Raw genomic sequence first — 23,892 nt, 5'->3', positions numbered from 1 at the left:
TTCCTATTGGCCTCGGCTGTACTTTGAATTTATTCCTAATTAACAAATGTTAAGATGCTAACATGCTAAAACTAAGATGGTGAGAAAGGTAAACATTATACCTACTTAAAACCAGTATTTAGCTCAAACAAAAGTTTCCAGATCCAGCCTGGAGCTAACATGAGAGCTAGCATGGCTGTCTGTGAACCAAATAGTGCTGGCATTTAAACCAGACTGCATGTGACCCGATAATGTGTGTGTGAATGTCAAGATTCTGTCTGAGGAAAAATCAGCAGGTCTCTTTCAAAAGAAAAAACATCATCATCGCACGGTGATGCTTAAAAAAACTGACACTGACGACAACGAAACACAAAGCGGTGCTCAAAACTATCATTGACGACACGCTTCCAGGGCTAAAAAGAAACTATAAAGAAAAAGAAAAAGCAAACTCCCTTGCTGAGCCTGCCTGTAATTGCTTTTCATTATTAAGTGGTCAAAGGCAAGACCTGATTTAGCAACCTGAAGTTTCATTCTTCCTTTCCTCAGTGCCTTCCCTCCATTAGCTTCACCAGCTCATGGGAGACGATTCCCTTCAAGAAATCTGGCGCAATAATGTACAATGCACAGTGACAAGGAATAAGACTTTTTAATAAACGAAAATAAGAAGAAAATCCTGCCAGGGGACAGGGCCTGGAACCTTTTGCAGGCTGCCTGTTGAAAGTGTCTCAATCTGTATTATACTGTGGAGTTTTTTGGGGGGTCTGGTCCAGATAAGGGTAAATAAAGCCTTTTATTGCCTTGATTCCTTCAAAGATAGACTCAGCTGTGTAATATAGCCACCAAGATATCAGGGGATTGGAGACAAATAAGGATAGGAGGTTGAAATATATGAGGATTTTTCTATTCTTCTGGTAATAAAGCATATGCATAGAATAGCTTACAGGCTATATAAGACTATCCTAAGGCCAAAAATCAATGGAAAAAAAATAGAATTTTTCTTATAGTTAATCTGTTTGTTTAATTACTAATGTCAAAAGTAAAGCTACATTAACAGTGTTTGTCTTCCTGTGACAAGATAGTGTATTTTCAGAGCATTAAAAATGCATTAAATGTTATGATAATGGTGTTTTTTATGTAGTAATAGTATCTGGCCTCTGCAGGCTGTGCTACAATTAATGATTACACATGAACTCATAACCTGTGGACATGTTGACCTATTTAAACTCAGCCTGATAATAAGGTCATATCTGACAGCAAACAGTTTCCTTTCATTACCTCAGTCTGACACTTAATGTGCCTGTACACATACAGTAGCCCTGACACGTTTCGATTCAGTATTAAAGCTGCTATAGGGCTCAGCCTCAAATCAATACACAAATACTTTACCAGCTTTCAGAAAATTCCCCTTCCGTAACGTCAAGTCCTCGAGTGGTTTAAATAATTTCTGTCGGCACAGCTGAATGCTCCCCGAAATTACTTTTTTATTTGTGTCTTATTAGCAGTTATATGATAATATGGCGGTGATTTATTTCTCAACTTTGCCTTTTTACTTGTTCACATTTTCCGATGCAGTGCTTTGATGCAGCAAGTGGAACGACCTGTCATTCAGGAGCAAGGTCGCTGAAAAGTCAATCTCTGCATCAATTTTAGTACTTTTTTTCCCCCTCACCACCTCCACATCAAAGGGTGAGAGCCAGTCGCTTTCACTCCTGCCAGTCCAATCAAAAATGCCAGAATCTTTCTCTGTCTCTCTGATATACTGTATTCTTATTCATGTATTCAGGTTTTGTTTTGCTTTGTTTTTTTCTTGATTTCTTGTGGGTGATGCTCAGAATTACATTTCACAAATTTCCCTAACAGGGCTTTACAACCTGTAGAGCATAGGACACCCACCATCCTTAGATCCTCAAGGGAAACCTGCCCCCCACCAGTCAAGGGATCGCTCTTGCAGAACGTACTGAGATGCAACAGTGTATGGAACTACTGCACTATAGAGGTTGATGGATTGCAAAAATATATGAAGAATATCAATCTGGGAAAATTTTTAGCAACTTAGATGTGCTGCAAAATCTGGTGGGACCTCAACCATACGACCAGATGACATGAGCATTACAGGTCATCCTGGGTTCTCGATAAAAATGCCTTCACTTTAAAGATATAACTTGTTTTACATCAGATACATGTATAAATGGGTGAGGGAATTATATGTTTGGGTGTGTCTTGACCATTTGTGTATAAGCCTAAATGTTTCAGTCTGCCTAGGGTTGGTATTTATATGTCATCCAGGATGTTCTTGAGGTTTAAACTCATGCTGTGAGACCAGTCAGTACAACAGACCTGTTTAGTTCAGTTTGCTTTTGTTGTACATGATTTTATTGCATCTTCCCTATGGGGGTCGCAGGGCCTCAGGCAAGATACCATGTCAAGCTGTTGGGGGAATATATATTCCTTATATTTTATATCATACCACTCTCTTACACACGTCGACATTCTAATATTGCTGATATTACATATATATGAAATTTTTATCCTTTGCTTTTAGTTCAATTTTTTTTACTCTCATGCTAAATATTATCCATTATTTCACATTTGCCTTCTAGACGCAGCCACAAGCGCATTCACTGCACATATTGTACAAGTACGTGTACCATATTCTAATCTTCAATCTTAAACTTTGCTCACTTGAGAGAAAAGCAAGCAGGGCGAACACTTGAACCAATAAGTTGTAGATTTAATTTTTCCAAAGCAGCTGTCCAATAAAAAAACAGCATGTTTCAGGGAAGGACACAAAGAGAGATGGTATGTTGCACCGAGACTTATTGAATGGATAATATATATTTGCAGATGGCCGTATGATGCTGCATATGACTGCATCACTCTACTTGTGTTAATAGATGAAGTAACAAGGATACAATAAGGATATTTTATTCCCAATGTTGTGACCAAAATGCATGCATTATCAGTCATTTGTCACGGTGTCGGGTACAATCATTTTATAAGATTCGAGACCATGTTACCATCAAAACAGACAGAGATACGCAATACGCTTCAAAATGGATTTTGTTGTAGTATTAATTTATATTGCTGAGGCAGAAAGATGAACAGTCTCAGAGCAGGAGACACCTGAGACTCCGCACTAACCTCAGTCAATTTAAATCACATCAGTGTTATACAGAACCTGTCTTCCCAAAAGCTAAATTGAAATGAAAAAGAAAAATTGCCTTAACTTTTTCCACGATGTTTTGATTCTTTTGGGCTCTGCTGCGAGGATATCAAACTTGTTGTACATGTAGCAGACCATGTCAACTGTCACTTCTTGTAAAAAGAGAACAGGGAAACTAGAGAAGGGGTGCTTCACCAGGATACCAGCAATAATCTGTGTTAAACCTGCTGAGCTGCTGAATTACTGAAGCTCTTGGCAGGTGCAACCACACTGTAGCCCCGCTTAGTCAGTTTGAATAAGCTTTGAGTTGCTATGATCACAGTGAAACTTTAGATTAGTGTGACTTGCACTCAGATGTGCCAAAGGAATGCTGATTCTGCTGTAATAGCCAAAGAAAACCAATCATGATGCAAATAAGAAACATGTTTTTACTGCTCTGGAATCTACATTGTTTCTAAGGAGCGTTTGGCTCATGGGAGAGAGGGAAAATCATTTTTGAAGGCACAAACAAGAGCTATACGCGTGACTACAAATGTCATGTAAATGTTAAAATATTGGCTTGAAGCGGGTCTGAAATTCGTTTGTTGAATTTATTCAAGTGAGATTCCCATAATGTGCTCCATCAGCAGTGGCTGTCCTTCTTGGATGCCGCACAGAGGAAAATACTCAAATTAATGCACCCAGCCCAACACTGCTAATGTAATTTAAACTCATTATGCAGGAGAGGAAGAAATCAGCAACTCAGCAACTTAACAGTCATGATGTGCCTTCTAGGGTCTTTAATGTTACGTGTTGTTTCCAGGAAGACAGGCGGGGACGCGGGCACCTGCTGGGGAGCTTTTTGCGGCTGACCAGACAAACTCGGGGGGTCTGGAGGTCGACAGCTCTGTGATGCATGACAGTGGAACAGGGTTTTCTGCTAACAACACACCGGTGTTGCTTACAGCGAGGTCAGCATTTTACTCACTTGGCTCTGTACACACTCTGCTCTGGATTTCTGATTCAGGGCCACGGAGACACATCAGCAGGCTGATGGGCCAGCAGCCTGTCTTCACTCACTTCTGTGTGTGTGTGTGTGTGTGTGTGTGTGTGTGTGTGTGCTGTTACTTTTACTTTTATTGTATCCATATGGCTGCTTGTGTATTTGATGATGAATTATACAAGCAGAGTAAGGAATTCTGGCACAACCTCACCTACTTCCAAGGTGTGCAGAGAGGAGCAAAGTGTGAAGAGGTAAAAACTCCAGCAACACATGTAGTAACAACCATAGTGCCAGACCAGTGCATTTTGGCATGTGGCCTTCAACGGGGTCATCATTAAACACATTATAAGGAATATTCATGAATCCACATGATCATGTATCCACCCCATCTGTGCGGGTGCCCCGTTAGCTGATATGTATGTGTACACTATGTATATGATTGGTTATCTTTTATATTTATCTTATTTTTTTTGCTTCATATATCTTATTTAAATGTTCTTAATCAAAAAACCTCAAAAAAATCTCAAAGCCTGGGCAAATAAAACATCAAAAGCAGTAAGTTGGAAGATATAACTTTTTGCAATGTAAACCAACCAGTTAAAGGGAGCAGAGAAGTGTTGTTTATTAAAATTTCTGGCATTTATTCTGGCCTCCCCCCATTCTGTCTCCATTTCTCTCTCTCTCTCTCTCTCTCTCTCTCTCTCTGTCAGTAAAAAGACAACCGTTACAGCAGGAGATACTGAATCAATAAGTGCACTATGTTGAGCCGAAAACTCCCAAAGTTAAAAAGTCAAACATCTCCTCCCTTCATGGGGAGAGATTTATTGACATATGACTTGTACCATAAAACTACTTTTAAAGAACTGTTAAAGAAGTTTTCAAAGTTGCCTGATCCAGTCCTTCAGAAGCAGAACTCCTCATCTTTTGCTTTATTTTCTCTGCAGTGTGACTGTTTAATGAAAAGGCTCTGATGTTCCCTGGTGACTCAGTCTAGTGCTACAAACACCATGTACTCTCAATTACATGGAATTAGATGCTGGCTTATGTGGTGCTTTATTATCTCTATCAGCTAATTTTGCACTCTCTCCGTCCTTCCTGTATTGAAATGCGATATATATAGCTCATCTTTAAAAAAGAAGAAAAGAAGTCAAACTGAACCACAGTCATGTCATATGGGATGGTTGGTAGAGGTGGGAAAGATTCTCATATTAACAACTGTCAAGCGTTCACATCATATGACAACTCAAGGTTATTGTGTTATTAAAAGGTGATCATGTGAGAGTCAAAATACTGTACATTGGTAATATAATACCATATCTATTAAATGTGGTTTTAATTACATTGAACCATGGTCTTCGTTTGATATAATCCATATTTTCATTTTCAGTCACTTCTGTATTATTATTATCAGAGTTTTCCAGTCCTAACAACGACTTGGCATAATGGTAATTATGGTAACTCCGAAATGACGCAGCATAAGCAGCCCCATACATTAGTGTTCACCAGGGGGCGTGAATTTTTGATTGGTATATTGTCTGTATGGACAGGCTAAAAATAGCTTGTAATATCACTCCAATTGCAACAACCACACAGGCAGTCAACTAGCTACAGGGCTAACGTTAGCTGTTGCTTAGTCCCATGTGTTCCTACTTGAGTTACCTCATGTCGTGCTTCGAATCACAGGATAATGTACAGAGTGCTGAGATAGCAGGACTACCTGCTGTTGTGGGTTTTGACAGTCTGGTCAGCTGGAACCATGACAGAGAGGCAGCTAACAATAGCTTGACTCCCCTGCTTTGTGTAAAGTGAGACAAACACACTGACTGTGCAGGAGCTGCCAATGACTCAGCAGGTAACATGAACACAGAGTAACATCTAGCGGAAATCAGTTGGCAAGTTAAGCTTCCACTTTCTGAGAAGACGCTGGTTAGCCTAGAATGCTAGTTTTTATTTTCCAAGTGAAATACAAAGCTAACAGAACAATGGGTCCTGCTGAATGTTGAGGTTTAGGTTTTAAAGCCTCGCTTTAAATTACTATCTGGGGCATTTGTTCCATATCTAACGGTGATTAAAACAAGCGTGACCATTCAAAAGCAAAAACCTAATAGAAAAATTCAGTGCACATTTAGGGATTAGTGAAGGAGTATTAATACCAACATCTTCTTCTCTTCTGTAAAGACACACAATTGATTCCTGGGCTGAAATTTCTAATGTGTGTGTGTGTTGTGTGAAGTGGGGAAGAGGAGGACCCATTGTGCTCCAGCTCCTGATGCAAACCCCTCCTAATCATATCACTCACCACTGCATCTAATAAAAAGAGAGGCTGGAAATGAAGACAAATTGATCCCCCAGCTTATTTTATCATGTAGGTCTGCGGCTGCAAATCCAAGAGAGACAGGTGTTTCTCAAATGATCCAAGAGCCACAGTGTGTGTGTGTGTGTGTGTGTGTGTGTGTGTGTGTGTGTGTGTGTGTGTGTGTGTGTGTGTGTGTGTGTGTGTGTGTGTGTGTGTGTGTGTGTAATCACTGTCTCACAGCACCAATATAATCGGCACCAACTTCATCACTGCATTGTTTTGTGTCCAGAATCACAACTACACACCTGGACAGGAGATGCCGCCACACCGTGTCTGGATGTGGTGAGCAAAAACAGTGTGTGTGTGTGTGTGTGTGTGTGCGTGCGTGCGTGCGTGCGTGCGTGCGTGCGTGCGTGCGTGTGTGTGTGTGTGTGAGGGTGTTTTCTACAGAGCTGACCATCTTGGTAGCAGGTAGTTTAAAGGTGTCTTTGGAGAGCGTTGTATATTATACAACATATGGGTTATATGGGTGAGACATATGGGTTGTAAGCACATCCCATAAAAACCACACATAAGGGACCAGTTGAAGGAATACCACAGAGCAAAAGCCATGGCTGAGCAGAAATATCAAGGTCTGGGAGACAGTTGAGACACTTGGAGAAAATGTCAACTTTTAGATATAACCTGAAACAATAACAGAAAGTGCCCCCCAAAAACCAATGAGAAAAGTCAGTTTGACTTTTTGTTTCCCCTCTGTCTGAGACACCGCACAAGCCTGGAAGTTACTTTCAAACTCAGAAATTTAGCTTAGGTGTAAAAAGGTGGGTAGCTGGAAGATAAAGGATTTTTTTTTATTCTTTTACTTCTCACTTCCCTGTACAAACTCTTTGACGAGTGCACAAGAACTCCATTCACTTACCAGAAAACAAGACTAGAAAGGTTATACCCATGCTAACTGTTCATAAAAGTTCATACCCATGAGGCACAGTCGTGCTTTGTGGTAAATAGTAATATCAGCATGCTAACCTGCTCACAATGCTGATGCTAGCAGGTATAGTGTTTACCATGCTCACAGTCTTTATTTGGATAGTTAGCATGCTAAATGAGCACCAAACACGAGTACAGCTGAGGCTGATGGGAATGTTGTTGCTGATCTTGACCTCATGTAGCTAAATGAAAAGTCAAGTTATTACAGTTCTTTCTCTGAGGATCACGAATGTCGGTGCCAAATTTCATTCGATCCATCCTGTGGTTGTCCAGACATTTTACTGTGAAGTCAAATCAATGTATTCGTATGGCACCAAATCACAACAAAAGTTATCTCAGGGCACTTTGAACCAAATATTTCAAGCTAGGAGAAGTCTGTACCAAATTTTACGCCAATCTGTGAAGTGGACGTTGACACATTTTATGGAATAAGTAAAAACTTTGATCTGCTGGTGACACAAGAGGAAAAGTCAGTAGACCACCAGTCATTAGAAGTCATCCACTAGGGACCATAAGCATATGCAGCAAATTTCATGGCCAATTTTCAATAATTGTCAAGATACAGTATCAGTTTGGACACATATGTGTATCCAAACTACAGGAAACATCAAGGAATTTGCATTAGAAATCATCTATTGGGGACCATGAAAATCTTTGTAAAATTTTGAAAACAATCGTGGAGATGTTGAGACGTTTCAGTCAGGACACAAAGTGGTGGACTGACTCATTAACTCACTGACATTGCCATCCAAACAGCTACGAGCTGCTAGCTATACACATGCACAGGCAGTGAAATCAAAAACCAATCGATTGTTTACTTCTCTTTACTATTTTCTATGAAGCATCACAATTATGAGAATGGTACATAGCACATCACGCTCACTGCTGCCATAGTGAATTTGAGAAGGTTCTTTGTCTAACTTAACAAGTTTAACAACTCATTTCATAAGACTGACATATTCATTTAGAGAGTGAACAAGTCAAAGAACATGTACTTCATGTCACACTGATATGACTCAACTCTCTCTCTTATAAATGATTAAATTTACTAATGTAGTAATTTACAGAGCCTTCAAAGTTGTCAATAATATGATAGTGCAGCACTGCCCGTCTCGTAACCCAGGTCATCCAGTTGAAGGACATTCACCCACCAGCCATCCATACTGTCTCAGCTGTCACCAACATCATAGTAGTTCACTGAGCAGCACATTGCATGTCATCACTGTACTGTGATAACCTTGATTTGTCTTTTACAGAATCATGAATTATCTCAAATGCTACACACAGTGCGAGCTGTTCAAATTTAATTGGCGGATGTTATCTTCTTCTGTTATGATTAACAATTTGTTTAATTGGAAAATATATGGCGGTGACAAGGGAGATTTCATTTTTCCTCACACATCATCCATTTGTGCAACCTGTGATTCCACATAATATTTATAACATACGAGTCATAATAAGTGATAAGATCAGCCTCCAAACAGCCTGTGACAAGGTGAACAGTAAGGCATCTGAACTTAAAGTAGGATTTACTGTTGGAGGACAGAAATGGACCCTTTGTCTCCTTCCCAGTCTCCTAATGAATTGGTTTTAGTCTGTTTTGGAGCAAATTATCCTTCCCTCTCCTCCTAATTTTCCAATTTGCTGTGTCATTTATTCCTAATTGAGGACCGCAGTGGGCTGTATTACTCTCACAAATAGGGTGATATAGTTTATTGAAGGTCTGCTTTATACAGAGGGGCTGGTAAACCAAACATCAATTGTAGACCATACAGAAGATGGGGATTTTTCCCGGAGGCTGGGGAGCATTGCAAAGAGGCTTTAATTATTTCTCAAAGGCAATCCCAGCCATTAGTCCACTGCTCATTTTATGGTCACTTTCCTTTTCTTTCTTTGATGGAGGTAATGAATGGGGTGAGAATTCACTTTATTTTATCCCTGCTCTGTCGCCCTTACTGGTTTTTGTATCTCATATTTGTCTAACCAAATAAGAAAAGCTTGTTTTCAACCTGCCCAGGCCAGGTTCAGCATAGAAATGAATAATAGCACAAAGCTCAGGTTAGTGCCTTCACTATTAATTCTTTCCACATTAAAACCCTGGGTATGCACACTGTGGTTTCTCCTGTTAGGAAAGTACAAGTTGGTGCCCTTGAGTCTGAAACTGTTCATAGCAAGAAAATGGCTAACAAAATAAAGTTGTATTCATTTATTGTTGGTACAAATAGGTACAGTGCCAGCCTTTCAAAGATTCAGTCTCAATGTCAAATGAACTATAAAACAAGGATGTGCAGTTAAACTCCTTACTCTTTCAATCACCTACAGCATTTCTTGAACCAAACGAGTGTATGTCCAGTAAAACACAAATCATTGAAAAAATATCCATTGAAACACCTCAGTAAAGAATGCAAAGCTTTGAAATAAAAAAATATTGGACTGGTCAACAGCAGACAGGTGAGTTTTCTAAATCCTTCATTTTCCTCAGAGTCCAGTGCAGCAGCAACAGACAAAGAAATGACACGAGTATTTTGCTGAAACTAAACTGCTTTCATCTTTTACTCTTCACCTGCCGTCACATCTTACATACACTGTACTGGCTGACACTTCAACTATTTACGGTGCACACTGAACTTCTTCTACCACTCATTGCACTGCAGTTTCTAATGACAGCTCAGCTGCTTCCATCTTTTTCATGGTCAAGACATTTCAGTTGCTTTCGTCTCTTAGACTTCAGCTGACAGTTTAGCTGCTTTCAGCTTTTATTCCAGCTGTTACTTCAACTACTTTCAGCGAGTTCATTCAAACTGACATCATCAGACATTTCATTTGCTCTCAGGCTTGGGCATCGACCAACATTTCAACTGCTGTCATCTCTTACACTTCAGCCAAAAGGTTAAATACAACTCAACTACAGATCTTAAACAAAATCTTCACACTTACCAACTGATTTAAATTCCTTCCTAGAGAAAATCTTTCTTTTTGGTCATAGTGGTTTTCCTGTGAGGAGATTCCCATCTGCACTGCACTGTCTGCACAAAGCTGAAATAACACAATTCAAGTCGTTTCATTTAAATGTGTAAGTAGTTTCTTGAATCACACAATAAGTTTTAATGTCAGTAATTTCTTTTGGTAGCGAGTGCACACTTTCCAACGCACCTGGACCTAAGACATTTGGATGTGCGAATATCTTCATCAAGAAAAGGTACGTAGTGCAAACAAACACTATCATGTCTCTCGCAGACAAATGTCTGAATTTCAGACCCACCAAGGGGCTTCTCAAGCAAAAGTTTGTCTCTGTGCAATCAGCAAATGGCATTAACCTCCCGCCTCTCCTCAGAGCAGCCCGTTATTTTCAGGACCTAATTGCCACTGGATTTTTTTTTTTTTGTTAGCAGCAGATGTTCCCCTCCTCCCCACCCATCGTCAGGGGTGTCTGAGCGACAGAGGGGCTGCCCATCAAAACGCCATCAGGACCCTGCTGGCCACCAGATGAACACATGCCCAGAATGTATCATGTGGGGGCAGTTCAGTCCCATTTACCTCTTCCTCCCCTCTGCTACTTCGTTTTACCATCAGTTTGCGTGCTCATAGCTCTCCATCACCAAAGCAGACAGAACAAAGCATTCAGTGGCACTTTCTTTTGGTTTGTGCTGACAAACCAACTTAGCAAAAGATGAGTTTCAACCCCTGGCTGACTCAGTATGAATTGAGTGAGAGACAGTGGCAGACGGAGGTGTGGGCCCATGAATAAATCGATTAGCGGAGCACTTGACGGATGAGATTTTTAGGAGGCCTCGACGCACCAGAGAATTAATTTCGCTAGAAGAACATGCCTCTGCCAGGTTCATTCGTCTTGGCAGAAAATTTGGCAGTTTCCCCAGGTCTGGGGGCTCAATTAACCAATGGCTCCAGCAGTTTGGGGAGGGAACGGCTTTGTTGAGGAATATTCCACATTTATGTGTCAGACACATGTTAATGATAACAAATTTGGGGGATGCAAAATGAGAGAGAGAATATGAAGGAGGGCGAGGTAAGATGGTAAAAAGTCGGGTTAAGGGGCTCATAGATGGGATTGGGGCTCTGCTGTGGAACAAAGGACAGATAAAGAAATCATACATGGAACCCTAAGGCAACTTAAAGCAGAATATTATTTCCAAATAATTATGTTAACCAACAATTGGCTAATTATACGTCCAGCCAACACTGAGACTAAATTAGCCTTTATTTGGAGTCATGTTTCTGGCAACTCAACAAATGTGAGCACAATGTTCATTCTCCTTTGACCTATGTTTTGGTCTCCACCAGCTTCAGAGAAAAAATATCTGGCTCTTTAACTGCTAAATGTGATGCACCAGCTAGTTGCTGAGTTTGTCTGTCATTTGGTAGTGAGCAGGTAGCATAGTTGGTTCCTCAGAGCTTTTTTGTTAAATAGAGTTTCCTTTGTGGAAATGGGTTTAATGAATAAATCAAGACTGTAAATTTAGAGCTGAAAAAACCATAACAATGAGCTGAGAGACACAGTATAAAAAACTTCACTCAATAATGATAATATAGAGTTGGTCGGTGAGTGACAAAGCATCTCTGTACTGTGTCTCTCCCTCCCACTATCTCCGGTTCCAGTCCCTCATCCTGAACATCTCAGCGGATGATTTATGTAGCAGTGTTGCTCTGTGACCTCAAAATCCGCCCCATCCATACCGCACCTGTCACTGCGCCACTGCCTGCGTGCTTACTGAAAACCAAGCCATCCGTGCAAAATGGCAATTTTCCACCCACCTAGAGAATAAAAAAAAAGAAAGAAAGGATCCAATCCATTCAGAGGCAAAACTAGGAAAATTCTATGATATGTAGAGCAGGTGCGCGAGGGCTCGGTGCTCCGCTAACGAGGGAGCTGAACCGCACGCACCACTGACCACAACATCTGTCGTTTGTAGGGATGCAGAGTTTGGTTTTTTACCTCTGCAACTAACAGTTTGCACAGCGAGAGACAGCAGATGATGAAGCGCTTAAGATGGATACAGATGGAAGGTACCAGGCCCAGTTTCAGCTGGGGGCACAAAGTTCCCATGCTGTGGCTTGGTAGCATATGATGCATGAGAATCCAGTGGGAATAGCAAAGAGTTATGCTTGTCTGTCTGGGCCCAAGGTGAGGCCCGGTCTGACCCAGTTCACCATCCCAGGCGGAAACCCTAACGAGCTCATCAGGCCTAACGAAGCTTAACAAGCTTCTAATTGGCAGCGTTATGATGTCCCCGAAGGTCAGAGAGCAGGTTCCTGTGCCAGGAGTGGAGAAAGGCTGCCACTTCCTGCCAACAGCATGTCACGTGGCTCACTAATGTCCCTCTGTGTAAACAAAGTCGTGAAAGGACAAGAGGAAGTTCTTACATAAGCAAAAGCAAGTTTGTTAACCTATAGAGCAAAATTACACACAAGAGAAAAGCGGACAGCTCTGGTAACAAAAGCTATTTTTAGGATACTTTGAGACAAATTTATTCACATGTCTATCACCGGTATCATAAATAAATCTCAACAGTGGAGCATGACAACAGTGATTTTCATTGTCTCCTGTAACTTTCCATATGATGTAATAAAACTCAATCACATGCACTACATTAAAATAGTCTGCTATGAGAATACAAGCATTAAATGTTATTACAACAGATCTCCATAGCTATTTTTCTCCATTTACAGTAGAACAACAACTGAAGTTACACTTTTTATTTTTAGCCTAGACAGAATGATTTTCTTGTCAACTGAGAATACTTAGGAGAAGCACCGACTGTCTACCAAAGCAGCTATTACAGACAACCAAACATCCTACAGTTAAATGCTGCCACCTACTGGTTACCATACAAAGGTACAGCTTGCTGAAGCTTGAGCTGTCCACACAAAGAAGTCTTGTCTAGTGAATTCTGCTAATGACAACATGGGATTTCTTGTATTAGAGCTACTCATCCACGCCCTTATTGAACCATCAGGTTTTAATTTCAAATAACAATAACAAACTTAGAGGTGCAGTCAAAATCCTTTATCAGTTTTGCAGACATAAAGATACAAGTATGTACAAGAAGCATGCATTTGCACTAATAATGCAAATGCAAGCAGATTTATAGAAACATGGAGGACCAGAGTTCAACGGTAACAAAATGCAACATTTAAAAAAAGTATGATTAGAGTGTATTTACAAAAGAACCAAAGAATGTACAGTAAATCGTATTTGCATGGTAGAAGAAGAAATGTTTCAGTTTGAAAAAACCTTACAAGACTTGCAAAGGTAGAGCAACTAAAATCTTGACGTTACAAGTCTGACTGGCCGATAGGGACAAAAGACTTTAACAGTACTAAAATGAGACAGGCAGAATTCCTCAGGGATTTTTCCTAACAAGGTTTTTCCCTTGTTTTCAGGAGGGGTTACAGGTGCTATTGTGAAGGGGGTGCGGGGGGAGCGACAGAAAAGCACCAGAAGTTGCACCAGATTTCAGAAATTCCTGCAGGTTAAACTGGGCCAACAAAATGCTGATCAACTCTGAAGGACACTATAAAAACAGAAAAAAAGCAACATTAAGTCTACAGACAACCCATCCTGTGACATTCTGTAAAAGCCAGTAGTTACACTTGTACTCTCTCCATTCAAAAAGGATATCTGATGTTAAATATAAGTATATAAGATGAACCCCACTTTTCCTAAACTAATTTCTAGAAAAAAAAAAAAAAAAGTCTTATAATTTGGTAAACACGATGTCCTTTCTTCTCAGAGCAGTAGACGGTTAGGTCACTCTGATTTTCCACACAGTGTTGTTAGGCGATTCTGTAATTAAAAAGAAACCGATATGATGAGGGGAAAAGGCAAATACAAATAAACTGCTCTTACTCCACAGTGACACTACAGAGGTGATCAATACACGGTACCTTCAGCAACCGAATGCTCTTCAGGGCAGTGTCATCCAGTAGTGACAGGTCCACGGAGTCCATCTGACTGGCCAACAGCTGAATGCTCTGATCAACACATTATTACAAGACAAAGTGTTGGTAAATTAGCCCCAATGAAATTTAATTTCAAAGACAGATTTTGCAATAATAATTTAGACTTATATGCAAAGTAATTGTTGTATTCTAACTTCAAACATCTGATTTTAAAGCAGTCTTCATTTCTTCCTTCTAGTTATGTTCATAAGAATCTGTCCTTAGCTGACATTCCTGGTTAACACAATTCATTACTTGTATAAAATAATGTCCTGTAGGATCCACAACTCTGAGCCCAGCCAACTGTAGACTCACCTCCCCGTTGCCGATGGGGACGTTGATGACGATGTCCTCATTTCCTGCTGCAATGGGAGACCCGTTGACTGAAATGCTATAGACCCTCTCTTTGTGGCGGGGAACTCTCACAGCAGGGGTCTTTGGAAGCCTGAGGTAAAGAGGGTCATGGTGAGTATCATGAATCCTTCACTGTGGGTAAAGTTTTACATTTTGAAAAGAAAAGAAAACACAAGATCCAGAGCAACAGCATTTCAATTAGATAGCTAGTTGTGAGAACAAGTCTCCAATGCCCATTTAATGTATAAAGCTCATATAAAGATGCTAGGATCCACTTATAAAAAGAGCTAGTGCTTTACAGATCAACCTGAGATTTAATGCAATTGTTTAGGTATTTATTTGCCCATTGTGTTCTATGAAAATAACAGTAAATGTGTTGGTGAAATTTCCTCAGTTTTAAATACTTATACTAGTATTTTATTAAAAACTGTTGCAGTGCAGATGTAAGTGTGATGCTTACCTGGGGTCAAAGCGTGGGGTGATGAGGGGAGTGGGTCCCATCATCAAAGAAGAATCCAGCATGCTCCTGGCAGGCGTCACCAAAGGCTTCCTGGACGATCTGAATCCAGAGACATGTTAATATTACATCACATTATTGGACAACTACATTTCAGAAAGGGGTTTAAAAAAGCAAAGAAAGAAAGAGAAAAAAAAAACTTTCTTACCGTCTGATGGAGGTGCTCTGCTTACTGACTGACAGCGCCTTTGCCCTTTTAGATGTAGTTGGGGGCTTTCTTGTAGTTTTCCCCTAAATTAAGAACAAGCATTTTAACACAAAGGGACTGCACACAAATAGCACAGATACATTTACGATCAATGAGGCTACAGTCAGCAATGTATTGTTTCTCTCTCATGTGACTGAACGAAAACGAGCCACTACCTTTCTTGTTGTGCTTGGGGTGTTTTCATCGTCTGAACTGGATTTGGGTCCACCCTTTTTCTTTGACGCTGCGAGTTGGAGACAAAATAAATGGATAAGTTGTTTTCCAGGCCCTAAATTCTTGACTGGGTTGAAAGAATCTGGACAAATTAGCATCAACAGAATTGTCAATAGAACTTCAGTTTTTAGAATTGTTTTGAAAACAAGTTTTCACATACTTTTCTTGACTGATTTTAGAAGGACAGTGTGATCCTCAGCCACAACGCTCTCAACAATAGCAGCTTCCTCTTCTCTCTGTTAACAGACAGATAAGAATCAAAGACTGAATGAATGTATAATACAGCATAGGCTGTGCCTGCACATGCCAAAGAGAATCTGAAACTTGTGTCACACTGTGAATCATGAGACATGGAACGAGATACAGAAATCATCGACTCACCTTTGCATCATCCACTGCTGGTGACTTTGGTTTCTCAGACTCTACAGAGAGAACAGTAAATGCTTTTAAATTTAATGTTGGTTAAAGGGGCTATTTGTAAGATTCTTCTGCCACCTAACATGGTTTCTTGCCAGGAATAGGTGGTGATGATTGTGGCTTGGCAAGAGCTTCAGCCATTGTTGTCTTTATAATACAAGAGGTTGTAATACAGCCTCTGAGAAGCGTGACATCTTCAGGGGAGATTGGAGGCTACAGTGAGTAGCAATGGGAAGGTGACAAGACAGGCTGATAAGGCCTGGGGCTGGCCGGTTAGCGTGCTAACTTCAGTAGAAGAAGAGAGTTGATAGAAACTGGAGTTAACACTGGTGTTGCTTTTCACCACTGGAGACAGCTCTCGGTGAGTAAAGGAAGTTTGACGCTGAACTTGCAATGTTTCTTCTAGACTGGTAAGTAAACAGCTGTAAATGCTAATGTTGGCTATGTAGCAAAAGCAAAACTTACAAATAACTCCTCTAAAGAATAAACCAATTTAGCTGTTAATTTGACAGAATATACACAGCTATAGTGCAGATGATACGTTTCATGCAAATGTGCCTAATATTTGCGACTACAGATATATGTATTGTGTACGTATTTTTTAGAAATATTTCAATAGTGATTAATAAAAAATAAGCATGTGTAAAATATTACTGCCAAAAAGCAACTCATACAATATAGTGTACAGGGTTCACCAAGTTAAATGGAAGACTTTTTAAGACATGTTTAATACCACATTGAATGCCATTTAATACTTATTTCACAGTCATACCTGCCAAAATATGAGACATCAATGAAAACAATAATTCCAAGTTATATAAACATGTCTAAAATAAACTGGACCTGGATAAGCAGCATAAAGTGGATGGATGAATTAACCAATGAGAAAGTAACTAATTTCAGGTATACATTTGAATTTTACACAAGTCAGAGGTCTGGAACAAAGTACTGGATTTTGTTCAAATCACATAGAAAAAATATTTCATAACTAATTTTACTGTCAATGGCAGGGTTGAAAAGATGTTTAAGACCTTTGAAGGAGAATTTAAGACCTTAGAACAACTTAAATTAAAGATAAAGTCCAGACTTCTTAATACTTTTCAAGACCCTGATAGGATTCAGAAATTACAAAACTCAGTGTGTGAACAGTGTATATAGAATCAGTGTAGTTTGGGTTTCAGAGTGTCTGTGTCAACTTACTGCAATGCTCCAACCAGGGCATCAGCCTGACAGCCTTGGGAAGCTTAATTAGTGCCATGTTGTAGCTGTTGTCAACATCTTTCAGCAGCTGATTGATCTTCTCTTTCAGTTGCCCAACCCTGGTTTTCACTACAAAAACAAGATTATTATACTAACCAGTAACCAAATTGGCTCCACATTGACAAACTACAACCATAACATGCTCCGTCATGATGCATTAGTATTAATTACAAAGTAATGTAATAGCCACGACCACGAGTAAAAATATATATTATGATATATACCTTCGCTGTCGAAATCCTCCAGGAAAGCTTCTAGCTTGGCCGACTTAGGGTTGTTTTTCCGTTGTTTGGTGGTCCTTTTCCTGGGAGCCATGTCTGCATGGACATGCAGCGAGAAAGAGGTCAGTGCAAACACATTTGACAACTCGAAACATTAATATCATCAGATTACATTATTATCCTTTTAAAAAGAAACTGCAGACATGCGGCCGGCTGGTAATGAAGCTAACTTAACGTTAGCGAGCTAACCGTTAGTGCTAGTTCGTTAGCAACATCCCGAGTTTCCCCCCGAAATTTGGCCGACTTGCTTTATTTTATTGTTTCATTCACACGCAAACAACATGTCAAAGACTTAAACAAAGTATTTTCTCCAGTCATTGTGATTCATATTTTACAAACAATTCATTACCTGATTATGTTTTTTTTTTTTTCCCCTCGGATCCTCGTCTCTCCCTTCTTCACAAAGTCGTTTTCAAATTTACGCGCGGGGAGGAGCCAACACTGCGAATCAGCCAATTAGGACGCGCGTTTTCTAGCGTCACGGTAAAATAGTTCTTGACCTATCATAGCAGCAAACGTCAGTATTTACATCAGGGGAACGGAAATGGTGTTCAAGCAACATGGTGGAAATGTGATGTTTTAGTAGCCACATATTTACACAACAAAACGATTTAGAAATCGTATCGACGAAGTCTTTTGCTCCAAAACTGTTGAAAACAGACTGAAATACATGGATTAATTTATTGTACAAATGCAGCTTTCTTTTTGGCTAAACTAATGTATAAAAACCGTCACCTGAAATGTCCAAACCCACAGTAGCATCACTTCATCAAGCGCTGAGGAAAAGCTTCAAGAGTTTGGAAAACAATCAGAAAGTATGGAAGAGTGCGTTGGTCGAGTGCAGCCCTCTGATGGAGTCTCTCGGGAATTTGGCAGAGCAGTCCAGAGCGCTTTCAAACGTCCAAATCTCCAACACACCGCTCAGAGACTTTCCTGACCTGGAGGATCGGCTGCGTTTCAAACTCTTACAAGCAACGGACACCGTACTGGGCAAACTCAACGAGAAGATGTAAGTCACTGGGCAAATAGTGCAACCTATATTATGACTGTAATACCATGTTGTACAAGGTGCAGACTCATCTCTCTGACTGTCTACAGTCTACCTGAGATGTACCGCATTACAGACACGACCTATGTTTTTTTGCCATCTGTCTGATGTGGTTACTATATAATCACACATAACAGCAACCATGTACAGCCAGCTCAGCCTGTCCGAATATGAGCTATGTGCCTTTACTGACCCCCCAACTCCAAGTGACCCTGAGATTGAAACTTCCTTCTGAGTGGTATATCACTGTTGATTATTGGTATGCTGTTGCCATGTTACTGGCTTATGGCACTTAAAAACATTATGTCGCTCATCCCACCAACATATACAGATTTTTGTTGTCACATGCCACCACTGATTATGAAATGGTGCTGTTATTTGGGGTTTATAAACTGAGTCACTCCTCTGTCACTAACAGATGCCACTTTCACTGTCATATTGTTCATCAATGGGGTACCACTCTTGTTATAGTGATTGATTCTTATTGGTATGCCACTTTGACTGGCATCTCGCTGCTGTTCTCCTGGCATCTATTGTCACACATCTACTGGCATGAGACAATAAAACAAGTGGCACACCACTGGTAAATGGGAATATGTTACATGTGAGCTGCACAATATCAGCTAAACAATAGTTTGAAACTATACTTTGAGGCACAGGATACATATACTATCTATGTACCCATCCATCCCTCTCTACCTCTTTCCTTCAGGTCTTCTCTCCAGTCTGCCCGAGATGCCATCAGTAACCAGGTCTCTGCAGTCCTCCAGCTGTACGAGCAAAACACAGACAGCCTGGATGTACTCACTGTAACTGAGCGCTCGGCCACCACCCCATCTATCGCTGACATGCTGGAGTGGCTGCAGGATGCCGAGCGTCACTATCGGCAACAGTATCCTTTATCTTTAGGTTTGCGTTAGTTTTGGTTTGCAATATGTGCGGGGTCTTTTTTTTTCTCTTCAACTCGTGAGTTCAGATTTCTGAGGAGGAAAACTCTGCTTCAGATGCTGAGAGCAGACAATCTCTCCCTTTTGGAATCTGCTCCCAAGAGATGGAAAACCTTGGAGTCTCCCAGTGCAGAAGACTGCATCACAGGTAAAACGTCCCTGTACAATGTTGATTACTTCAGTGTAATGTTGATGTGCAGAAATAACTTAATAATTTCATGTTGACTCTTTCAATTAAGGTTGTATTTACTTTCTAACCATTTTTGTTATTATTGTCTTATCCTTGTTTTATTGCAAAGTATTTTGCAACATTGTTTTGTGCAGATAAAAAATGTACCTTTTTTTTTAATAATTATCATATTTGACAGGTTCATTTTTATAAGATAAACAATTTGAAGCATTAGGTTACACCTTTAGAGACCATTTGAATCAGTCAACCTCTATAATCTGTAAATCAGGTACTGATGATGTATCATGCATTTCTCAGCCTTTTTTGGTTTTGATAGATATTTCATTTATTAATTTAGATAGTGGGTCAAAGCAAATGTATGTGCAGTCATGTGAAGCTACCTTTAGAGATTTAATGGGAAAACTCTTTAAAAGTGTAAAACAAAAGCAAAAATGACTTTCACTAAGTTTCACTAACTATTATAATGACTGCGAAAGGGACTTGGTTCCTGGGCCAACATGCATAAAATAGAAAATAAAAAAATGGAAAACCTTTCACCTGACTTGGCAAACCCATGTTTTTGTAATGTCACTTTACAGAACGTTTGTTTTAGATGAAGCTGGCATCGTTAAATAAATGGTGCTGAAGATCTCTAGGTGAATTAACTACTTCTCCGTCTTCTTTCAGATACACTTTACAAAGTGTCCTTCTTCATGGAGTCCCAATGAAGAGACTGCAAAGTAACATAAGTGAAACTCAGACCATGAAGAGGCTGGAAGAGAAGAACCGGATGAGAAAAACTAAACTAGCATCACTGAAACTAAACTGACTAAACATATGTGTGTACATTGGATGGATGCTTTTGATGCTAGGGTGAGGACTGGATTCTTATCTGGTCAGATAAAAACTGTTCGTGGATGGGACATATCTACATTCACCAGACTGTATGTACAAATATGTAATACAAGATAAAGAGGAGGATTTCCACATATCTAAGTAAACCTCTGTCCACAAAAGGACATTGTGGCATCATTTGATACTCGGTGTTGAATCGGTGAAAATCACTGTTCCATTTTGTTGTCTTGTTAATGACAAAACGATCCAGCACACATAAGGAGAAAGACAGGTCCAACAGACAGGAGTTAGTTAAGCACACTTTACCAAACTTATTTTATTTCACGATTTTGATGTGTCCACACTCAGTCAAGGCTTTATGTGTCATATCAAGAGGTAATGACACTGTCAAAGAATATCACTGCAGTCTTCACGACACAAGCCATCATAAAAGCCGTCTTCACATTCAGACGTTTCTGTGAACGCTGTTGATTTGACAGTAAAGGCAGAAGGCTTTCTTCAGGCACTAATATAAATCACAGTGAAAGTCAAATTTCAAACAAACATGAATCTTTTGAAATATTGAAAACAAGTTTCACATTACAAAGAGATGTACAAACAAAGCAAAAATATAGGTTGAATATATATAATAAATATAGATCTCAAATCCACCTACCTAAAACCTGGAAAGAACCAGAGTTACACAGTTTTTAACAGCATCCACTTCCTCCTCTCTACCTGCTGGTATTCCTTCCTCCCCCTCCTATACGTACTCCTTCAATGGGAGACTGTTGGTTGTGATAGGTTTTGGGGGGTCTGGTGCCGAAGCGGGTGAATTAGCAAAGCTACGACCTATGTAACCCCTGCGATATCTGCCACTCCTCTCCATGAGGGGGCAGGTGCTGCTCAAGACAGCCCCGCTGATCATAAGAATAACCGCAGATGCCCAGCCCAGATAAATCGCCTGACCCAGCTCTCGTTTGTGCATCAGGGGCACGTTGGGGTTGTAGAAATCCTGGACGACGGTGTTGGCAGTCCAGGAAACGGGAATCAAAATGCACAGGCCCGTGAGAATGAAGAGAACCCCACCTGAGAGCGCGATACCGGCCTTGGCCCGGCGGTCGTCCCCAGCGCAGGTGGTGCACTTCATGCCGCAGCAGGACACGGTGCAGGAGAGCCAGCCCATGAAGATGGCCAAACACATGAGGGCCCGGGCCGCCTGGATGTCTGGAGGCAAGGCCAGCATGGAGTCGTATGTCTTGCACTGCATGTGACCAGTGGTCTGGTAGATGCAGTTCATCCAGATGCCTTCCCACTTGATCTCTGAGGTCAGGATGTTGCTGCCAATGAAGGCCGAGACCTTCCACTGAGGCAAGGCCGTGACGGCGATCGCCATGATCCAGCCGGTCACCGCGCAGGTGAAGCTGATCAGCTGCATGCCAGTGTTCACCATGATGACAACACTTCTTTAGACTCACTGCTTCTACTGAGTGATTACCAATCTTGAACTACTAGAGTTGTCTCTTTGGCGAGATCCTATTTTGTTCTTGTCCTTCTTTTGGTCTTCAAAGTCCGCTGCTTTGGTTTACTAGTCTTTCTGTTGTCTGGCTTGGCCAAGCTTCTTATGGTCCTCGCCCCAGTGTCAGTTTGTCAGCAGCCATTTTTCTTTTCCTCTTCAACATCGGTTCACTGTTTTCACCTCCACGTGTCCTGAAGTCACTGGGTTATGCAGATGTAATCGCCTGCTTTCTCTTGACAGTCATCCGCCTATTGAGAGCATCAGAGGCTCGCACACTTTCCCCTTCCTTTTCACTCCTGAGCTTGAGTCAATGCATTATTGAGTAGCCGATAGCTGTGCAGCCACCTGTGGCAGGATCAATCAGGCTTCACAGTCCAGGACGTGTGGATGAAATGGATCTCAGCCAGGCTGGTTTCTTGTGCATGGATGTGGTTCTTTGCCTTCGACTGTGGTTCAAACCCAGGAGGCCGATTGTTGAGCTGCACTGTATTTCAGTGTCACTCTGCTGGCTTGGTGCTGGCTTGGTGTAGCCTTACCGAGATGGATCAGGCTGATATAACCTGATACTTGGATTCAAGGCCACTGATGCCGCTATGAGTGTATCCTGTCACAGCAAGGGTGAAAATAATGATGCTCGCTTACACAGAATAAAAATTGGCGTAGCTTTTTACCTCTTAGTCGACGTAAATCCAGTGTTTTGTCCTCACACAACAAATATCCGCTGAAGAGGAACAATCAGCTGTAAAAGAGGTTCTTCCAGTCACTTATTTGAGCAGCTTTTTTATCTGTGTTATGTAATTTTTAAAAAAAAAAGCATTTTTCCAGAGGGAAACAGGCAGCACACCTCATCAGACACTGCTGCTGTTTCCAGCTTAAGAGTCTCCTTGTTGACAATGAATGCGCCGGGGTCCAAGCCTTGACAAGGCCACTTCAGACTTCAGCTGCCGCTCGGCTTCACCCTCCCCCCAGCCGCTTCCTTTGGTATTTACGCAGCCCAAATGGGTCAATCCGGTTCCAGCAAGAGCATTAATAACAAATCAGGGCCACAAAGTGAGACTTCTGGGTAAATAGAGCATCAGTTCATCTTTAGTCCTGCTGTTGACAGTCAAACCTACGAAAGCAACACTGAACCCCAGGAAAAAAAAAAAAAAAAGAACACCCAGTGATGCGGGCGGGAGGGAGGGAGGGAGGGAGGGAGGGAGGGAGAGGGCAAAAGAGGGTGAGACAACAAAAGGAGGGAGGGATGGATGGAGCAGTGTCTGTAGGTGGATCACTTAACAAAGACAACATGGGGGAGGCCTCTACAATGGGGATTACACACATTTGTGTTGCTTCATACCGCACAAACTCATGTATTTTAAAGGAGCTTTCACAAAAATTAGCTTCCATTTGCCCTTTTTGTCTGAAACGGCATTGAGAGGGAGAAACAGCTTTACAAAGCGGGCTCACGGTTCCTCTAACAATGAGGCTGAAATGCTGAAAAGCCACAAGAGAAACACACAGGTTACAGGTAAAAAAAAGTCACTCGCCTCTGTATTATGACACGGTTTCAACCCAGAATTCTGACACTTTATTCAACATTGCTTTTTGTGTTTAATCTTAATTATTTCATTAAAATGAAGTGTGGCAAAATTGTGGCCGAAACATAAATGGTTTGAAATATGAGGTCATTTATTATAGTTATTGTCAATATATTGTTAAGTAAACAGCTAGAGGAGAAAAAAAAAAATACTTTCTGTAACAGAAGGATGTGACAGC

At 40.8% G+C, this 23,892-nt stretch overlaps 3 protein-coding genes across 3 annotated transcripts; 1 reads left to right on the top strand and 2 right to left on the bottom strand.

Annotated features, from left to right (window-relative positions):
• Positions 1 to 13,417: 13,417 nt before the first annotated feature.
• cdca8 (cell division cycle associated 8) lies at positions 13,418 to 18,052 on the bottom strand. Its single transcript, XM_056398485.1, has 11 exons — positions 17,967 to 18,052; positions 17,561 to 17,653; positions 17,277 to 17,405; positions 16,041 to 16,081; positions 15,820 to 15,895; positions 15,602 to 15,669; positions 15,387 to 15,469; positions 15,182 to 15,280; positions 14,683 to 14,812; positions 14,314 to 14,400; positions 13,418 to 14,212 (listed from the first exon to the last, which is right to left on the bottom strand). Exons 2-11 carry the CDS (start codon positions 17,649 to 17,651, stop codon positions 14,177 to 14,179), a joined length of 840 nt encoding a protein of 279 aa, XP_056254460.1. The 5' UTR covers positions 17,652 to 17,653; positions 17,967 to 18,052; the 3' UTR covers positions 13,418 to 14,176.
• Positions 18,053 to 18,162: 110 nt separating this feature from the next.
• On the top strand, positions 18,163 to 20,800 carry c19h1orf109 (c19h1orf109 homolog (H. sapiens)). The gene is made up of 4 exons (XM_056398487.1): positions 18,163 to 18,626; positions 19,378 to 19,557; positions 19,642 to 19,760; positions 20,469 to 20,800. Exons 1-4 carry the CDS (start codon positions 18,358 to 18,360, stop codon positions 20,507 to 20,509), a joined length of 609 nt encoding a protein of 202 aa, XP_056254462.1. The 5' UTR covers positions 18,163 to 18,357; the 3' UTR covers positions 20,510 to 20,800.
• A 132-nt stretch (positions 20,801 to 20,932) lies between these two features.
• On the bottom strand, positions 20,933 to 23,302 carry cldn35 (claudin 35). Its single transcript, XM_056398486.1, has one exon. The coding sequence runs from the start codon at positions 22,066 to 22,068 to the stop codon at positions 21,379 to 21,381; it is 690 nt and encodes a 229-aa protein (XP_056254461.1). The 5' UTR covers positions 22,069 to 23,302; the 3' UTR covers positions 20,933 to 21,378.
• Positions 23,303 to 23,892: the final 590 nt, after the last annotated feature.

This window comes from Seriola aureovittata, chromosome 16 (genome assembly GCF_021018895.1).
Source record: "Seriola aureovittata isolate HTS-2021-v1 ecotype China chromosome 16, ASM2101889v1, whole genome shotgun sequence".
NCBI classification, from domain to species: domain Eukaryota; kingdom Metazoa; phylum Chordata; class Actinopteri; order Carangiformes; family Carangidae; genus Seriola; species Seriola aureovittata.
Note: the sequence above shows the minus strand (reverse complement) of the source record. Positions and strands in the feature narration are given on the sequence as shown.

What these genes read in the sequence shown, in the direction of transcription:
- c19h1orf109 (XM_056398487.1), top strand. Translation starts at nt 18,358, where the DNA reads ATGTCCAAACCCACAGTAGCATCACTTCATCAAGCGCTGAGGAAAAGC. An exon ending in GGCAAACTCAACGAGAAGAT is followed by an intron (nt 18,627 to 19,377) that starts GTAAGTCACTGG and finishes TCTTTCCTTCAG; the next exon opens with GTCTTCTCTCCAGTCTGCCC. An exon ending in GAGCGTCACTATCGGCAACA is followed by an intron (nt 19,558 to 19,641) that starts GTATCCTTTATC and finishes TCGTGAGTTCAG; the next exon opens with ATTTCTGAGGAGGAAAACTC.
- cdca8 (XM_056398485.1), bottom strand. Translation starts at nt 17,651, where the DNA reads ATGGCTCCCAGGAAAAGGACCACCAAACAACGGAAAAACAACCCTAAG. An exon ending in GCCCTGGTTGGAGCATTGCA is followed by an intron (nt 16,082 to 17,276) that starts GTAAGTTGACAC and finishes TTCTCTCTGTAG; the next exon opens with AGTCTGAGAAACCAAAGTCA. An exon ending in ACCCCACGCTTTGACCCCAG is followed by an intron (nt 14,813 to 15,181) that starts GTAAGCATCACA and finishes TCTTTACCTCAG; the next exon opens with GCTTCCAAAGACCCCTGCTG.
- cldn35 (XM_056398486.1), bottom strand. Translation starts at nt 22,068, where the DNA reads ATGGTGAACACTGGCATGCAGCTGATCAGCTTCACCTGCGCGGTGACC.